This window comes from Gracilinanus agilis, chromosome 1 (genome assembly GCF_016433145.1).
Source record: "Gracilinanus agilis isolate LMUSP501 chromosome 1, AgileGrace, whole genome shotgun sequence".
Classification (NCBI taxonomy): domain Eukaryota; kingdom Metazoa; phylum Chordata; class Mammalia; order Didelphimorphia; family Didelphidae; genus Gracilinanus; species Gracilinanus agilis.
In genome coordinates this window covers 730,411,077-730,428,094 of record NC_058130.1, presented here as the reverse complement: position 1 = coordinate 730,428,094, position 17,018 = coordinate 730,411,077, and the positions used below count along the sequence as shown (strand labels likewise).

The window sequence follows — 17,018 nt, the reverse complement described above, 5'->3', positions numbered from 1 at the left end:
TATTTATATATAATATAATCTAGCATATATTTATTTATAGGTTTATATTTCTATATCTGTTATATTTCTATTATATGTCACATATTCCATATTGTTATATCTTATATATGTGCTATATAATATATATAACATAATACTGAAAATAAGGGTGTTAGACTAGATGATTCCTAAAGTCCCTGCCAGCTTTCTGGTTCCGTGATTGACCCGGATTATCCAGACTCCTCCAGGATGGAGAATTACTGAAGAATCATGGCTGTGGTGGGGAGAAAAATGCCAAGGACAAGTCAGTGTCAAAAGTCACTTCAAATTGGCTTTTACTTCTACACTAAGCCGTGTATATGATGTGCACAACACATATGTGATGCACACAAGGCACATGTATGATGTATCACATGCTACATGTATGGAGTATAATCACATGTACAGATATCAAGCATACACACACCCGATGTGCAATCTATACTGTACACACACACACACACACACACACACACACATACACACGCTATATGTGCAGAATCCAGCCTGGGGCCAAAGTCGCCCCTGACTGTTCCAATCCAATCGACAGCCCCCTGGATCAATGCTGAGTTGAGCTGAGCTGAGCTGAGTTGAGCGGCTCCCCTCCTCCCCCAGCCCCCAGGGGCCCCTCCTTGGCCTTGCCTTGGGGGAGGGGAGAGAGGAGGGAGGAGAGGCACTGCCTCGATGGGGAGAGGGAAGGCATCTTTTCTGTCTCCCACTCTTGGTTAAAGAGGGCGATTCCCTTGCAGTTCTGCTCTTCTAGACTTCATGATCTACAGTCGGTTTCCATTCTGATTTCCATGTTTTGCCTCGAAGCTCTAGAGACCTGCAAGATCCAACCCCTTCATTTGTCAATGGAGGAAAAGGAGGCTCAGTGACTTACCCAAGGCCACACAGATGGTTAGTAACAGAACTGAGATTTGGGGGAAAAAATCTTCTAACTACAAATCTTACATCCATTCCATTCCATACCCTGTCCTTCCGTGATTTATATTCTAAGGCCCCTTCTAGCTCTGATCTTGTGTTCTGAGATCCTTCCCAGTTCTGACAATTATATTCTAAGGTCCATCCATCTCTGAATTCCCATGTTTTATTTTTTAAGGGGGACAAGGGAGGAAATGAGCATTTATATTGTGCCTGCTACATGCCATGCGCAGCACTAAGTGCTTTACAAATATTATCTCATTTAAACCTCACCATAACCCTTTGAGGTAGGTTATTATCTCCATTTTACATTTGAGGAAACTGAGACAAACAGCAGCTATGTGATTTTTTCACCATCAAACAGCTATTTTTTGAGGGCAGACTTGAACTCAAGTCTTCCTAACTCCAGGTCCAATAACACCACTTTTAGCACAAATATGCTCTGATGCATGTTCTCAAGTCTCTTTCAGGTCTGACATTCTGTGTTCTAAGCTCCCTCCCAGCTCTGACATTCTGTTCTAAGGACCCTCCCAGCTCTGACATTCTCTGTTCTAAGCTCCCTCCCAGCTCTCAGTCTATGACTAGCTGGATTTCCTCTCCACGGTGCACACACCCCCTCTAGTGGCCAGCACATGGGGAGAGGGTAGAAGCTAGAGTGGAGGGCTTAGTCCAGATCACACACACCCCCAAGGAAGGGGAAAGGGCAGGAAGCCCTGGTTTGGGATGGCTGTGACAGAAGGGCCTTTTCCCACCGCTTTTAACCGCAAGCCACTGGAGGGGACAGGGAATTCTGGTCTAGTTATGCCAGTTCCTCTCCACCCCCGCCCCATCCCCAGGAATGGTACCCACAGCTCCCTGGGCCAGCTCCTAGCAGATATTGAGTGTATTGATTCCCCCTTTTGACCTAAACACATCAAGGGGAGGCTAAAGCCCTTGACATCTGAACCAGTTAACTACCTCCTGCCACACTCAATCAGGGAGAAGGTCCTGGTACCTGGCTGGGCTGCTGTCCTGCTAGGAGGCAGGGGGGAAAGAAGATACCACCTCATCAAATCCTGGACTCTCAGAACAAGAAGTGACCTCAGAGGCCATCTAGTCCAACCCCCCACATGGGGCAGGAGTGTCCTTGATGCTCTCCTGGACCAGGGGTTAGCTAGGCTGTGTTCAAACACTTCAGTGACAGGCAACTCACTACCTCTAGAGCAAGAATTCCTAACCTTTTTTTATGTATAATGGACCCCTTTGGCAGTTGAGTGAAACCTTTGAAACTCTCTTTGAATAATGTTTTTAAATGCATAAAACCAAATACACAGGATTACAATGTAAACCAATTATATTGAAATCTATTTCTCAAAATATGTTCTTAAAAAGACAAGTTCAGGGGCAGCTAGGTACCTCAGTGGATTGAGTCAGGCTTAGAGATGGGAGGTCCTGGGTTCAAATATGGCCTTAGATACTTCTTAACTGTGTGACCTGGGCAAGTCACTTAACCCCTATTGTCAAGACCTTACCACTCTTCTGCCTTGGAACCAATACTTGGTATTGATTCCAAGACACAAGGTAAGAGGTAAAAAAAGAAGTTCCTAGGGTGCCAGGTTAAGTGTTCTAAAGTCTGAACCAAGGTCTCCTCCCCACTTCTGTCCCTGCAGTCCCCTAGCTCCACCTTCTGGGGCTGAGCAAAATAATTCTAAACTCTCTATTGCATAGAAGCTTCTCAGAGACAGAGAAAGAGGGAGAGAAGCAGACAGAGACGGAGAGAAAGACAAATACAGATAAAGACAGAAGAGACACAGAGAGACACCGAAAGGCAAGAGAGGGAGGGAGGGAGGAAGGGAGAGAGAGATCTTATCCAAACCCCTCCCCCTTAAAACTCTTCCTTAAACCTACCCTCCTCTCTTTGGCTCTCTCTGATTCAAATCTAAAGATTGAAGCTCCATCCCGGAATCAAAGTTCCCCCCAGGCTACAGTAAATCACAGTGACTGTCCACACATCGAGCTTCAGGGGACCCTTTTAGTGGGATCAGCAGCAGGAAGTGCATGGGAGACTCAGGGCAGGCAGTTGGTCAAAAGAGAAGGGGAAATCATCAGTCAGAGTCTGATATACATGTAGGAGAAAGTCTGCAGAGCTGGAAGTTAGGAAACCTGGGTTCTAGTCCTCTGGGACCTTGAGCAAGTCTCAGATTCTGTTTCTTATATTCTAAAAAAGGATAACATTTCCTACCACCTCACAGTTATTATAAGAAGTTATTATTATAAGAACAAATTTCTCTGACACAGACTGAAGGCGTGACCTTGGACCAGTTATTTTCCTTAGATGGGCCTCAGTTTCTTCTCCTGTACAATTAAGGGGTTGAATTCAGTGATCTCTCTGGCCCATTCCAGCATTGACATACTATGTGCCATAAAGGCCCTCCTAGCTCTGGCATTAGCATTTTGTTCCAATTCTTTTCCATTCCCCTGATTGGAGTCCGACATCCCCAGCTCAGCCAAGCTGAGCCTGTTTTAATATGTTGGAAAATAAAACAAATAAACCTGGTTCTGCTGCCTCCGGCCAATGATGAACACTCCTGTTTGTTACAGAGAATTAATCAAGTGGAATTTTCATTACTGATGAATCTCACCCAGTTAAATGTGGGAGGCTCAGTTTCCTAAGCGTGTTGAAACGCTCTAGATAGAAGCAGCTTTCATGGCTGAAAAGGCTGTGATATAAGCTACCATATGGATACTGGGACAGTGTTATCATTATGGCCATGGTGATAAAAACAGCCACCAGGGCAATAACACAGGCAGCCGAAGAAATGATGGCACAGGTGATTTGGGGAAGGTCATCCAGACAGCTCTGGCAAAAATTCCAGGTAGGGGACTGCTAAGTAACTCAGTGAATAGAGAACCAAGCCTGGAGATGGGAAATTCTGGTTTCAAATACAGCCTCAGACACTTCCTAGTTGTGTGACCCTGGGCAAGTCACTTAATCCCCAGCGCATTACTTTTCTGTCTTGGAACCCATACTTTATATTGGTTCTAAGACGGACAGTAAGGGATTTTTTTTTAATTGGGATGATCACAGCACCTATCTCCCAAATTCAAATAAAATAATATTTGTAAAGCACATTGCAAACCTTAAATCATTATTTAAATGTACCATATTATTAGCTGTTATAAAATGGAGATGCCAAAATAGAAAAGGCACAGAAGGTTTGAATGTGGTCGAAGTGCCAAAAGAATTGTGGGAATTAAAAAAAATATTTACAACCCTTTACTTCTGGGAACAGCTTGATTTGAAATATTATTTTACTAAAATACAGAATTTTAAAAACTTTTTTTAAAAGTCTATCCTTAAAAAAAAAAATGACAGTGGAGAGATCTAGGTAGCACAGTGGATAGAGCACCAGGCCTGGAGTCTGGAGGCCTGGGTTCAAATGTGACCTCAGACACTTCCCAGCTGTGTGAGCCTGGGAGAGTCACTTGAAATCCCATTGCCTAGCTCTTAGAGTTGTTACTGTCAGAGTTTTTCAAAAGAAAAAAGCCTCTCCTGGTGTTTTAGATTTTGGATACTGGATGCTCCCTCTTTCCAAAAAAAAAAAAAAAATCCCTTCCCTCAACGTTCCTAATCGAATACCCAAAGGGCGCCATTAGCTGTTTGACTTTCTAAAGGCCCCCCTGCTTCAGATTTTGTGGTGTGAAAAACAAAGCCGCCATCGCCGCCTGCTCTGCCCTTCTGGGTTCTAAGAACTCTCCCTCTCGGAGCCAGTAATGAGCGCCCGGGGCTTTTACTCCACTGGCCCTCAACTACTCAGACATTTTGTGGCCTCAGGCCCGCTCCAGCTCCGGGTTCTCTCATCAGTTGGTCCAAGTCGGAGGGGACTTCTCGCCTTGGCCGGGCCCAGCCCAGCCTAGCCCATCTCTGTTAAACATAACCACGGACTACGGAGGGAGGCGACACTGGGGGGTTGGGGGAAGGGGGGAGGGGTCGGGGGCCGAGTAGTTGAGGGACGACCCAGGAGCCTCAAGTCAGGCAGTGAGCGCCCCTTTTCCCACGTTCCTCTTCCCGAGCTTTTCCTGCCGCTCATGCATCATTGCCTCGGCCTCGTTCCACCTCCAACTGGTGGGCCGGAGAGAAAGGGAACAGAGACCGCGTCTTTTCCCTTCGTCCTCCCTTTCCCCCTTTCCCTCTCTTTTCCCGACTTTCCCTTCCCCCACACCCTCTTTACCCCACCCCACCCCCTCACTCCCTCCAGCTCCCCTTGCCGGCTGCGGATAAAAGCCGTCTTTTGTGATTCCAACAAATCGCCGCCACTTAAGGAAAAGTGGGTAGAAAATTGCCGGTTGTGTAGATGCTTGGGGGGTGGGGGTGGAGGGCGAGGAGCAAGCCCGGAGGGGTGGGATGTTTGCTGGAGGTGAGGGGCTTCTGGAATGGTCTCTGCAAGAGCGTGCTGGGGAATGATCCGAGATGCAGAGGGCCGTACCTAGCTTACTCCAACTCCGTGCCCCCCCCCCCACTCCTCGCACCCCGCCTGCCATCATTTCTATTACTCTCGAGGTGGGGGCGGGGAGGTGGGGAGAAGAATCGGGCAGGCCCTTGGCTGTGGGAGTCGTCCCGCTACCCAGCTAGGGCTCCATTCCCTTTGAACCATTACCAGAGGTCCTCGGAGCTGAAAGGACGCTTTGCAATCCAACCACTACGGCTCGTTTTACAGTCGGGGAAACTGAATCCCACCTCCAGTGAGAATGGAAGTGACTTGCTCAAGATGGAAAACAAGTCAGGAGGCAGAGCCAGGATTAGAATTCGGGGTCCCTGGTTCTCAGCCCACTCGTGGGTCCTGTGAGCTAAGGATGCTCCAGACTGAGGCAGCTGGAACTGCTTGGAGCCTTAGGGCTCACCAATCCAGGCTCACGGAACACGGGTCCAAAGAGAACTGGGCTGGGAATGAGAATTCCTGAATGCTTCTCTGGCGCTCCTCCAAAATGCCTTGTGTGACCTGGGATAAGTCACTTCTCCTTCTCTGGTACTATATTGTTGTTTTTGTTGTTTTTGTTTGTTTGTTTTTGTTTTCCTTTCTGTTAGATGACCTCTAAGGTTCCTTTGAGACCTGAAATTACTTGTTCCGGGGTTCTTTGGAGTCATGACTTTGCTCCTTCTGAGATCTCTTCAAACTTTGCCCTTTAAATTCTGCTAATTAATTATTCATGTATATAACATATTTACATTATATATAACATAATATATAAAAATAATATACAATTAAATTCGTCCAAACCCTAAAGTCCATTCTTATATTCCTATCATTAAAGGGGAAAAGATTCCAGGAGGCCAGACGGCAATTTCACTCCCTTTGTGGTAGTATCACACCGTTGGAGTAGCTTCGTCTAGAGGAGCCGCCAGCGCTGTCTGGCGGAGGCAGGAAGTCGGCGGAGGGATATGACTCTCTGGGGACTATTTCCCAGGCTGGGACTTTCCCCTCTGAGCTCTGCCTCTGTCCAGCATGGAGGTCTGATCTGGGGAAAGCTTCCCTTCCCAAAAGTAAAGATTCACCAGCGCAAAGGGAAGTAATCCATTAGCAGCCAAGCATCCACGCAGAAAAACTTGTCCTTTATCATTATCATATAAACTTCTCTGGATGAAAGGTTTAATCTCTGAGCTCGTCCCTGACTACCCCATGCCTCCCCCCCTTAGTTTCTGCTCAGAGACAAATTTTGACTATTAGTATGATATAATCAGAGAAACTCAGAATGAAATTTTCATAGAATTATACAATCACAGTATCAGAATTATAAACCAGAACACAGTGGCATATTGGAAAGAAAGAGATTCTGTACTGGGGGTGAATCCTAGCCCTGATATTAAGAGTTGAGTGATCTAGGGCTAAATTTAAAAAAAAAAAAAAAAGCCAAGTAACAAGATGCTTTTCACGAATTTATTTCTATTACCTCCTTATTAAGCAAATTTTAATAACAAAAAAAATCCCTCCATACATATTCACCTAATCTGTCAATATCTCCAGTTTTCACATCTGTAAAATGAGATTGGATTCGGTGACCTCTAAGGTCCCTTTTAGACCTAAATGTATGCTGGTTTGGGGGTGGGGAGAAGGAAAAGACAATGGATAGATTGCCAGGACTAAAGACTGGGGGTCCTGGGTTCAAATCTGCCTTAGACATTTTCTAGCTATGTGACTTTGGGCAAGTCACTTAGTTGCCTAATCCTTATCACTCCTCTGCCTTGGAGCCAATACATGGTATTGATTCTAAGATAGAAGGTAAGCACATAAATAATAAAGTACATAAGTAAATCCATGCTCCTATGAACTCAGGGTTTTCCTTCTTAAAATTTCATTCCACCTTATCTAGATCTTCGTTGCAGCCAGCTACAGCTAACCCTCACCGAATTACTTTCCTTCCTCCCCAGTAAGATCAGTGCCCAGCTCCATATTCCTCTCTTGCATCCCAAATCTAGCCATCTTTGAATATTTCACTTTCCTGATTTCTGTCTCTGGCGTACCTCAACCATGAACATGCATGGCCATTCCTCCCACTCCTCCACCTTCAACTCCACTGAATTTGCCCCCAGTGATGGAATTTCATCTATAGTGATGGTCTTCATGGAAATGGGGATGGGGATGGGAATGAGCAGGTAGTCATGATGACAGTGATGATGCTGGTGGTGAAAAAGATGGAGATGCAGATGAGGCTGGTGATGGGGATAATGGTACAGTGTTATGGTATTGGTGATTTAAAAAAAATGTTTACTTCTAAAAAGAAGCAAAAGGATGACCATGATTACAAACATCAAGTATGTAAGGAGACATTGAGAGTTCATCCTCCATTTGTGTATAAGACAGAATGAGGGGGGCAGCTAGGTGGCTCAGTGGATAGAGATTCAGGCCTGGTATAGGAAGTTCTGGGTTCTAATTTGGCCTTAAACACTTCCTAGCTATATGACCCTGGACAGGTCCCTTAACCCCTATTGTCTAACCCTTATTGCTCTTCTGTCTTGGAACTGATACTTAGCATGGCTTCTAAGCCAGAAGCTAAGGGTTTGAAGAAAAAAAGACAGAATGAGGAGAGATGAAAGCAAGAGAGATTATGTATAGGCACAAGAAAGGACTTCCTCATCATCAACAGGATAAAACATTGGAATAAGATGATTATGAAAGATTCAAACATTATTGGAATACATAGTTATCCATCCAGGGTGACTTAGATGGCCACCTGCCTCAAAATGGGTGGGTAGTGGGGTTTCCCCGAAAGGCATCCTGGGATTGAAATACCCTTTACCTCTCCCATTTCCAGTGCCTTCCCTCTGTTAATTATTCTCCTATTGAGAAATATATATACACATATAATCCTATGCAGAGCCTTCTTTGTATATATTTACATATCATCTCTTCCATTAGATTGTAACCTCCCTGAGGGCAGGGACTATCTTTTGCCTCTTTTTGTATTCCCACTGCTTAATACTGTGCCTGGAACATAGTGGGTGCTTAATAAATGTTTACCTACTGATAGGTGACAGAGTAGGGATACATGATTGAGGTAGAGACTAGAGCAGGAAATTGATTAAGCAAATTGTCTTGAACCCAGGAAAACCTATTAGAAAATGTGGCCTAATTCAGCAAAGAAGAGGCCAAGGAAGCTGGGAGTCATGTAGTGCCACAGGGAGAGGATCACCCTAACCCTGGCAATGGTCCTCTCACTGATCTATGCACATCTAGCTGCTGGGAATAGCAAAGGGCACCTAGGGAAGCTGCTATAGGGAGCCATGGGTGATGGCCAAGATGAAAAGGCTCCCTCAGGCAGGGTGCTCACTCCCTCTTGTAAATAGCTCTGACTTGAGCCGGTATTGATTTTGGTTGCAAGGAGCTGTAATTAGATTGAACGGGAGAAATGGGGGAAGGGAGGGGAGAATGGGCAGATTTAGCTGCATCAGCAGGAAAAGAAGTTTTTTATGACTCTGGTTTGCTGAGGCCCCTCTCTGAATTCCTCCAGCCCCTGGGAAGCCCACCAGGGCAGCCTTGAGTCAGGGGCAAGAAGGAACCCTACATTGGCAGGCACGACCAAGATGGGGATACTCAGAATCACAAGCTATCAATTAGAAAAGACCCCAGCCACCAGCTTCCTTTTTTCACCTCCATCACTTTCCATCACCACCCTCATTATTTCCAAATCTGTGGATGTCTCCCAGATACAACACAGCATAACACACCTAAATGGCAGTCCACTCTGACTGGAGACCCTAAAGAAGAAAATCTCCTAAAGCAACAGATTTGGAAAATTTCCCATCAACCCTAAACTTACCTTTTTAAAATTTTTTTCTTTTTTTTTTTTAACATTTAATAATATATTTTTTAGAAAAGTTAACGTGGTTACATGGCTCATGCTCTTACTTTCCCCTTCACCCCCCAACTTTCCCCCCCATAGCTGCCCTTTTTTTTTTAAACTCTCACCTTCCGTCTTAGAATCAATACTATGTACTGGTTTCAAGGCAGAAGAGCCATACAAGCAAGGCAATGGAGGTTAAGTGATTTGCCCAGGGTCGAAAAGCTAGGAGATATCTGAATCCAGATTTGAATCCAGGACCTCCCATCTCTGGGACTGGCTTTCAATCTACTGAGCCACTAGTTGCCCCCTAAATCTACCATTTTGCAGCTTCAGCCCACCTGGTTCTTCTCTTGGGTCCAAAGAGAACAAGTCCTGTAGCACCTTCTACTTGGCAGCCCCTCCAGTTCTCTGGGATGCTGATCATAGTCCCTCTAGGTCTCTTCTCCAGACAAAGCATCCCCTTTATGCATCCTATGGTATAATTTGGAAACCCTTCACACCCTGGTCACCCTCCTCTGCATACACCCTGCCCTGTCCTTAGCTTATTAATTACTTCCTCCTGAGCTCACAGACTCTCACAGTACTCTAGTTGGGGTGTGACCAGGGCAGAGGACAGACAGACCTCCTAAGTCCTGGGATGTTTGACCTCTCGATGAAGCCCAAGACCCCAATTCACTTCCTTGGCTGTTGTAGGTTAATTACATTGTTAATTTGTATTAAACATACAACCCATTACCACTCATAAGCTGTTCTCCTCACCAAGATTCATTGGCTCCATCCATCCCATCATCACCCAAGACCATGCTATTCTTGGCATCCAAATGACATGGCATCTGGCTTGAAGCCATTTGGAGCTATGACAAGTTGGCCTGAGGCAATTATGGGAAATGGTGACAATTGGCATGGTGCCACCAATGCCAGGACATTGGCACATCATGATACAAGCAGTGCCACGAAAGCATTGGCCCTGGGGCACTGATGTTACCACACTGACTTTAACTTCGTATCCCAATAGTGGTTGCCATAAGGATGATGGTAATGGTGTCGATGATGAGGATGGTGAGAGGAAGACAATGGCTATGAGGATGGGGCTAGAAGTAATGGTGAAGGCGACAGTAATAAGGTGGTGGTGGTGATGAGAAAAGTGATGGCAATGAAGATGGAGATGGTGAGGGTGGTGATGGAGGTGGAAATAATTAGGATGGGGGGAAAGAATGGAACCAGCATTTATTAAGCACCAACTATGTACTGGGCACTGTGCTAAGTGTTCTACAATTTTTATCTCATTTTATTCTCATAACAACCCTGGCAGGTAGGTGTTGTTTTTATACCCATTTTACAGTTGAAAAACTGAAGCAGACAGAGGTTAAGTAATTTGTCCAGGATCCCACAGCTGGAAAGTGTCTGAATCCAGATTTGAACTTGGGTCTTCCTGATTTCAGGCTCAGGGCTTTATCCTGTTGCACCATATAGCTGTCTAAGACTGATGATGCCCAAGACTATATAATGGTGGAGGTGGTGATGAAGATGTGGATGTCAGTACAACACAGTGTAGCAGATAGGGAACTGGTCTTAGAGTCAGGAAAATTTGAGTTCACTTCTTACCTTAGATACTTACAAGCTATATGTCCCTAAATAAGTCTCTTGACCTCCCTGAGCCCCAATTTTCCTCATATTTAAAATGGGGACAATAATTGGACTTAATCTGTAGGCTGTAAGACTCAACATCATTGAAATCATATACGTAAAGCTCTTAGCAAACATGAACTGACTTGGGACAGAGCCAGTAATGTCATTGGCCTAAGGAACTTCCAGCTGAGAAAAGTCTCTGTATCTGTAGAGATCAGAACGTTCTCTGCAAGTTATAGTCTTAGAAAATCCCCTGGAGCACTGAGGGGTTACTGACTTGTCCAGGATCACCCACAACATGTCAGAAGTGGGACTTGAACACAGGACTTCAGGGCCATTTATCCACTATACCATGGATTATGATGATGGTATCACACTATTGTCCATGGTTCTAGAGGTCTTAGACTGGCCTCGATGCCATCAGCAACATGACGCCATCACAAACCTGTGATGCTGACACATGAACCATGGTGTCAGCATTGGACCTCAGCATTCTACCATATTCATTCGTTCATCCATTCTATGAACATTTACTAAATGTCTATTCTATTTATTAAGTGCGCATTATTGGAGCAGCTAAGTCTTGGATAGACCTCCAGACCTGGAGATGGGAGGACTTGGATTCAAATGTGGCCTCAGATACTTCCAAGCTGTGTGACCCTGGACAAGTCACTTAACCCCTCATTGCCTAGCCCTTACCATTCTTCTGCCTTGGATCCAATATAAAAATAGTACTGATTCTAAGGCAGAAGGCGAGGGTTTTTAAATTTTAATATTAAAGCAAGGTAAAGCAGAGGGAATCCTTTTTAAAGTACGTATTATTATCGTCTATTAGTAGGCATTGAACTGGGGACCCAAAGGCCAAAATGACACAGACCCACCTCTCAAGGGGCCGCCACTCTATTGGGGACACCGCAGCTGGCGCACAAATTAGTAAATACATCATATTCATACGGAGTTGTATCTTGGGAGAGAGAAAAGGTATTCACAACTGAGAGGCCCAGTGGAGAAGGCAGCCCTTTTCTGGAGCCCTGGAGGAAGCTAGAACTCAAAGGGAAAGGGAAGCATTCCAGAGCTGGCAGCCAATCTGGGAAAGGGCTTGGAGAGAGTAGATGGGATGTGGAAGGGAGCCTCAGAGACCTACTAGTTGTGTGAACTTTGGCCAGAAACTTTTTTTTTAAACCCTTACTTTCCATCTTAGAATCAATAATATGTTTTAAGGGCCTCTGGGATCTGACATTTCATTTTCTAATGGCCCTTCCAATTCTGACATTCCATATTCTTTTTTTAAACCCTTACCTTCTGTCTCAGAATCAATACTATGTATTGGTTCCAAGGCAGAAGAGTGGTAAAGACTAGGCAACAATAGTTCAGTGACTTGCTCAGGGTCACACAGCTGGGAAGTGTCTGAGGCCAGATCTGAACCCAGGACTTCCTGGCTATCAGCCCAATGAGTCTCCTAGCTTCCCACTTCCTTTGGCAAATAAGGTCACCGCTGCCTGCCTCGGTTTCCCTATCTATAAATGGGAATAATAATAACACCCACCCTCAGGGTTGTTGTGAGGATGAGTTGTTATTTGTAATACACTTTGCAAACCTTTAAAATGCTATATAAAAGTGATGATGATGATGAAGATGATGTAGTGATCCAGAAACAGCAAGTCGGGTTGGCTAGAGTCCAGAGTATATAAAGGGGAGCAATGTGCAAAATCAGCCTAGAAAGGTGGACCAGAGCCTGACTTGGGAAAGTCTTTAATTAACAATTGAAGGAGTTTGCATTTGATCCTAGAAGCAATTGGGAGCTATAGCTTCTTGAGGAGGGAAGTGATATGTCTGACGTACTTTAGGGATATCTACTTGGCAACTGATGGAGGGTGGATTAGAGGAGAAGGGAGAAACTTGGAGAAGGGACACCAATGAGGAGGATTCTGCCATAGTACAGTACATAGGTCAGAGGTGACCTAAATTCCAGTTGGGTGGTTGTTGTCCTTTATACTCAAAGAAGACCATGTTGGGGTGAATGTACAATATGTCAGATGGTGTCTGATCAGACCACTACAAGCTTGGAAGGTGCTACCACAGGCCAGGCATAAAGAGCCTGCATGACCATTTGGGGCTAGAGATTAAATTAGGGAAGTAGCCCACTGAACAGAGAGAAGGCAATGCATTGTGTAACAAGAACCACCATGTTGAGATTTGGTGCCATGATGCCAGGTCAATGGCATGGCCATCTCCTCAGCATGCCCAGCCTTCCAGCCTGCAGGCGGTCAGTGAAGTGGGTATCTTTGGAGAGGCTTGACTGCAGGATGGCCCCCTCTCTGGCTCTGGCTCTGTGGGCAGCCTAATGGGCAACCCCAGAGGCGCTTCCACCTCCAGAATGATCATTGAGAAGGATGGTGCAGTGGGTGGGGGCTGTCTCCAGCATAGAGAGGAGTCTCTACCCTCTAACCCCAATGAAGACCTTCACAGCCTCCATTCCATCCCTTCTCCCTTTCTACTTCCCCAAGGTGAGGAGAGGCTCTTCTCATTCAGTAATTCTGCCCCCTCAGCCCTCTCTCCACAACCTGTACATAAAAGTGAGACAGCCAGTCACAGCCACAAAACTGCCTTGAAGTGTCAGCCATCACTAAACTGGCTGGTCACTTCTTTGTGAGGCACTGCCTCCTTTAGAAGGTTTGGTAAGTCTTACAGCATTATAGAAATAGAAAGCCTCACGATTATTTTAGATTGGGATTGTTATGATTATAAAGAAATGTGTCAAATATTCTTAATGGGGAAAGGCTAACCCTAAAGCCCTCCTTGGCAGAAGCTATGTGTTTTCACCGGGGCCTTCTGGAGGCAATACCCATTTTTGCTGTCCAATCATGGTGGGGAGGTGGGGAGGGACAGAGGGACTTCTATAGAAAATGGGGAAATGAGGGAGGGGGGCTGGAAGAGCAGGGCAGAGAAGGGAGGAGGGGAAGTATTTGGGGGGGATGGAGTGGGGTGGGCAACACAAGCCCTTAAATACCACCAAAATCCAATCACAACATTCCTTTTGTTTGTTTCTTTTGCAAGCATCTGATGCCCATAGGGTAGGTCTTGCCCTGTGCCCTTTCTCCCCTGTTGCCCTTCCCCAAACCCCTGGTCCCTGTGGGGAGGTTCACCCTCAAAGGAGAGGACCCCCTCAATGGAGGGGTGGGTCACTGGGACAAGGGATTCAGGCCCCAAACTTTCCAAAGTGTGTCCATCCTGTGGCTCTCAGCTCAGGAGACCTCATGGGAGAAAGAGGGTGGTCCCTTTCCCGGGTCCCAGCTCAGGGGGCTCCATGGGGGAAGATTCACCTTGGTTATAAATTCAAAGGACCCTTTGGGGATAAAGAGGAGATCCTAGACTTGGGCCTCAGTTCAAGAGACCTGTGGGGACAAGGGGGAGATACTGTTGTTAGGCCTTAGCTCAGGAGACATCATCAGGGTGGAGGATATTGGGAAGGCAAAGGAGTGGTATGACTTTGGCTATCAATTCAGGGGATCCCATGAGAGTGGGGGAGGAGGGAAGGTCCAGGGCTGGCTCTCAGCTCAAAGGGACACCATTTGGGTTGGGAAGAGATCCAGACTGAATTCTCAATCAACCCTTGGGGTTGAGAATTAGAGGTATGGGTTGGGTTAGGATTAAGGTCAAGAAATTTCATTCCTAGAGAAGAAAGTAAACATTTCTCTCAGCTAGTATCAGTGCTCCCAAGGTTGGCAAGACTCCTCCATACCCCAAAATACATCTTCCCCAGGAAGGAGGGTGGTAATCAGGGAGAAGGCTATATTGGGAAACTCATCTTACGTCCCAGTGTCCAATAAGACTTGGTCCTGAAAGAGCCCTGGGCTAAGAATCATTAGACAAAGGTTCTGTCAACTGATCAGATTCACTGGGCCTCAGTTTCCCCATCTATAAAATGAAAAAGTTGAATTAAATCATCTCTGGGAACCCTTCTAGTTCAATAGTGTTGATAGGTCAGAGCTGTAAGAGATCTTAAAGCTCATCTCTAGCCCCTTCATTTTACAGATAAGGAAACAAATCCTGAGATGGGAACTGACTTGCCTAAAGTCACACATAAATAACAAAGCTAGATTTCAAATCCATATTCAGTGACTCCAAAACCATTCCATTATAACATGTTGCCTCTTGAATAATTACAGAATAATAAACCTTTGGAACTAAAAGATACTTTCGTCCAACCACTATATTTTATGGCTGGGGAAACTGAGGCTCATAGGAGTTCAACAACTAGCTGAGGATGCACATGGCTACTATGTGGCAGGCCTGGGATTCAAACCCAGGTCTTCTGATTTCCAAGTTTAGTGTTCTCTGATTCTATGATGATAAGACCTGGTCAGAGGAAGTCTTCTCCTGAATGGTCATTCCCTCAAGAGAGCTGGGAGCAGAGAAGATCCAGCCCTGCCCTTTAGCAGGGACAATGAAGGGGGTAGCTATGGGTCCCACCTAAATCATCTCACTGGGGTCTCCTTAGATCCTGAATAGTGCTATGCTGAGAGGTTTGGCTCCAGTGTTTCTCCCAGGGACTGAGGGTCATAAATAAGCCTCAAGTTTTACTCCATGTGGAGAGGAAAGTTCTCAGACAGTAGAGAAGAATGTTCCCCTAAACATGGTGGGGGACAGAGGGAACAGTTGGGCCCCAGCCAGCTCTGGGAAAAGTGTCGGGAAGTGAGGAGGGGCCCCGCCAGCCTTCTCATCTGCGCATGTCCAAAGAAGGACCCTCCTCCCATCATCCAGTCTCAGATAGAGTCCGCCAAAGATCTGAGAGCTGTGGGGTCAGAAACTCAGGAGAGGCATCGAGGCTCCCGGCAGGCTTCGCTACTTCGGGCCAGCCAGGGGCATTCAGGGGAGGTGTGGGAGGAAGGTCAAGAACTGTTACTTCCTTGAACTTAGCCAGCCCCTACCCTGAAAGCCCGGCGTAGACTTAGTAAACCCTAGAGAGCCAGCGGGGGGCGGGTAGGAACGCACGATGAAGGGGCCGCCATGCCAAAGGGGCACCTGGAATGGGCAAAAGGAGAGGAAGGAGGGGGGACCCTGGAGGGGAAGTTTACTCTACTGTCCTCGTTCTTTTTCTCTCTCCTCTGTCTCCCCGTATGTCACCGTCCCTTTGGCCACGCCCCCAACCCTGACCTTCATCTGTCTCTTACTGCATCTCATTCTCTATTTCTGCCATTTTATAAATGCCCTCTGCCTGCCTCGCTGGGCTTCTCTCTGTCTCTCCTTCATCTTGGTCTCTCCCCACCTTTTCTGTCCTCTCTTGCTTGCCTTCTCTGATCTATCTCTCCCTGTGCGTCTGTCTCTTTTGGGGCTGGATTTGCTGCTTTCTGTGTTACTACTTTGTGTTTCTCCCTATATCCGTTTTCCCCTGCCTCTCTTTTACTTGTCTCTACTTTTGATGTCTCTGTATCTCCTGTCTCTTTTTATATATCTCTGCCTGTCTCTGTCTCTGCATCCCTATCTCTTTGTCTCTCTTTTTCTATCCCTCTATCTTTATCGTCTGTCTTTCTCTCTCCCCTTCCTCCCTCTCTACCCCACTCCGTCCCTCTGCCCCTCCCTCTCTCTATCTTTCTCTCTCTTCCCTCCCTCCTTCCCTCTCTCTTTCTTTCCTCCTTCCCTCTCCCTCTAACCCTGTCTTTCTTCCCTCCCTTCCTCCCTCTCTGCCTCTGCCTCTGTCTCTCTTCCTTCCCTCCCACCTCTGTCTCTCTTCCCTCTCTTTTTACCTGTCTTTCCCTGTCTCTCCCCGCCTCCCCTGCCCTGACGGTGTCTGCCCCCCGTGTCACTGTCTCGGTGCCGCCGCTTCTTCGGCCGGCCGCCCAGCTTGCAAGCGGAAGGAACAGGAGCAGCAGAAGGAGCGGACGCTGCAGCCCAAGAAACAGCGCCTGGTCTTCACGGACCTGCAGCGCCGCACGCTGATCGCCATCTTCAAGGAGAACAAGCGGCCGTCCAAGGAGATGCAGGTCACCATCTCGCAGCAGCTCGGCCTGGAGCTCAACACCGTCAGCAACTTCTTCATGAACGCGCGGCGCCGCTGCATGAACCGCTGGCAGGAGGAGCCTGGCGGCCCCGCCTCCGCCTCGGCCTCTGCAGCCGCGGCCGGCACC

General features: G+C 46.6%; 1 protein-coding gene across 1 annotated transcript in view; it reads left to right on the top strand.

Annotated features, from left to right (window-relative positions):
• ONECUT3 (one cut homeobox 3) overlaps positions 1-17,018 on the top strand; it is a 159,629-nt gene that overhangs the window by 137,696 nt on the left and 4,915 nt on the right. The window contains exon 4 of the mRNA XM_044685350.1: positions 16,735-16,874. Within this exon, the coding sequence (XP_044541285.1) occupies positions 16,735-16,874 (140 nt within the window). The remainder of the gene's footprint in view (positions 1-16,734; positions 16,875-17,018) is intronic.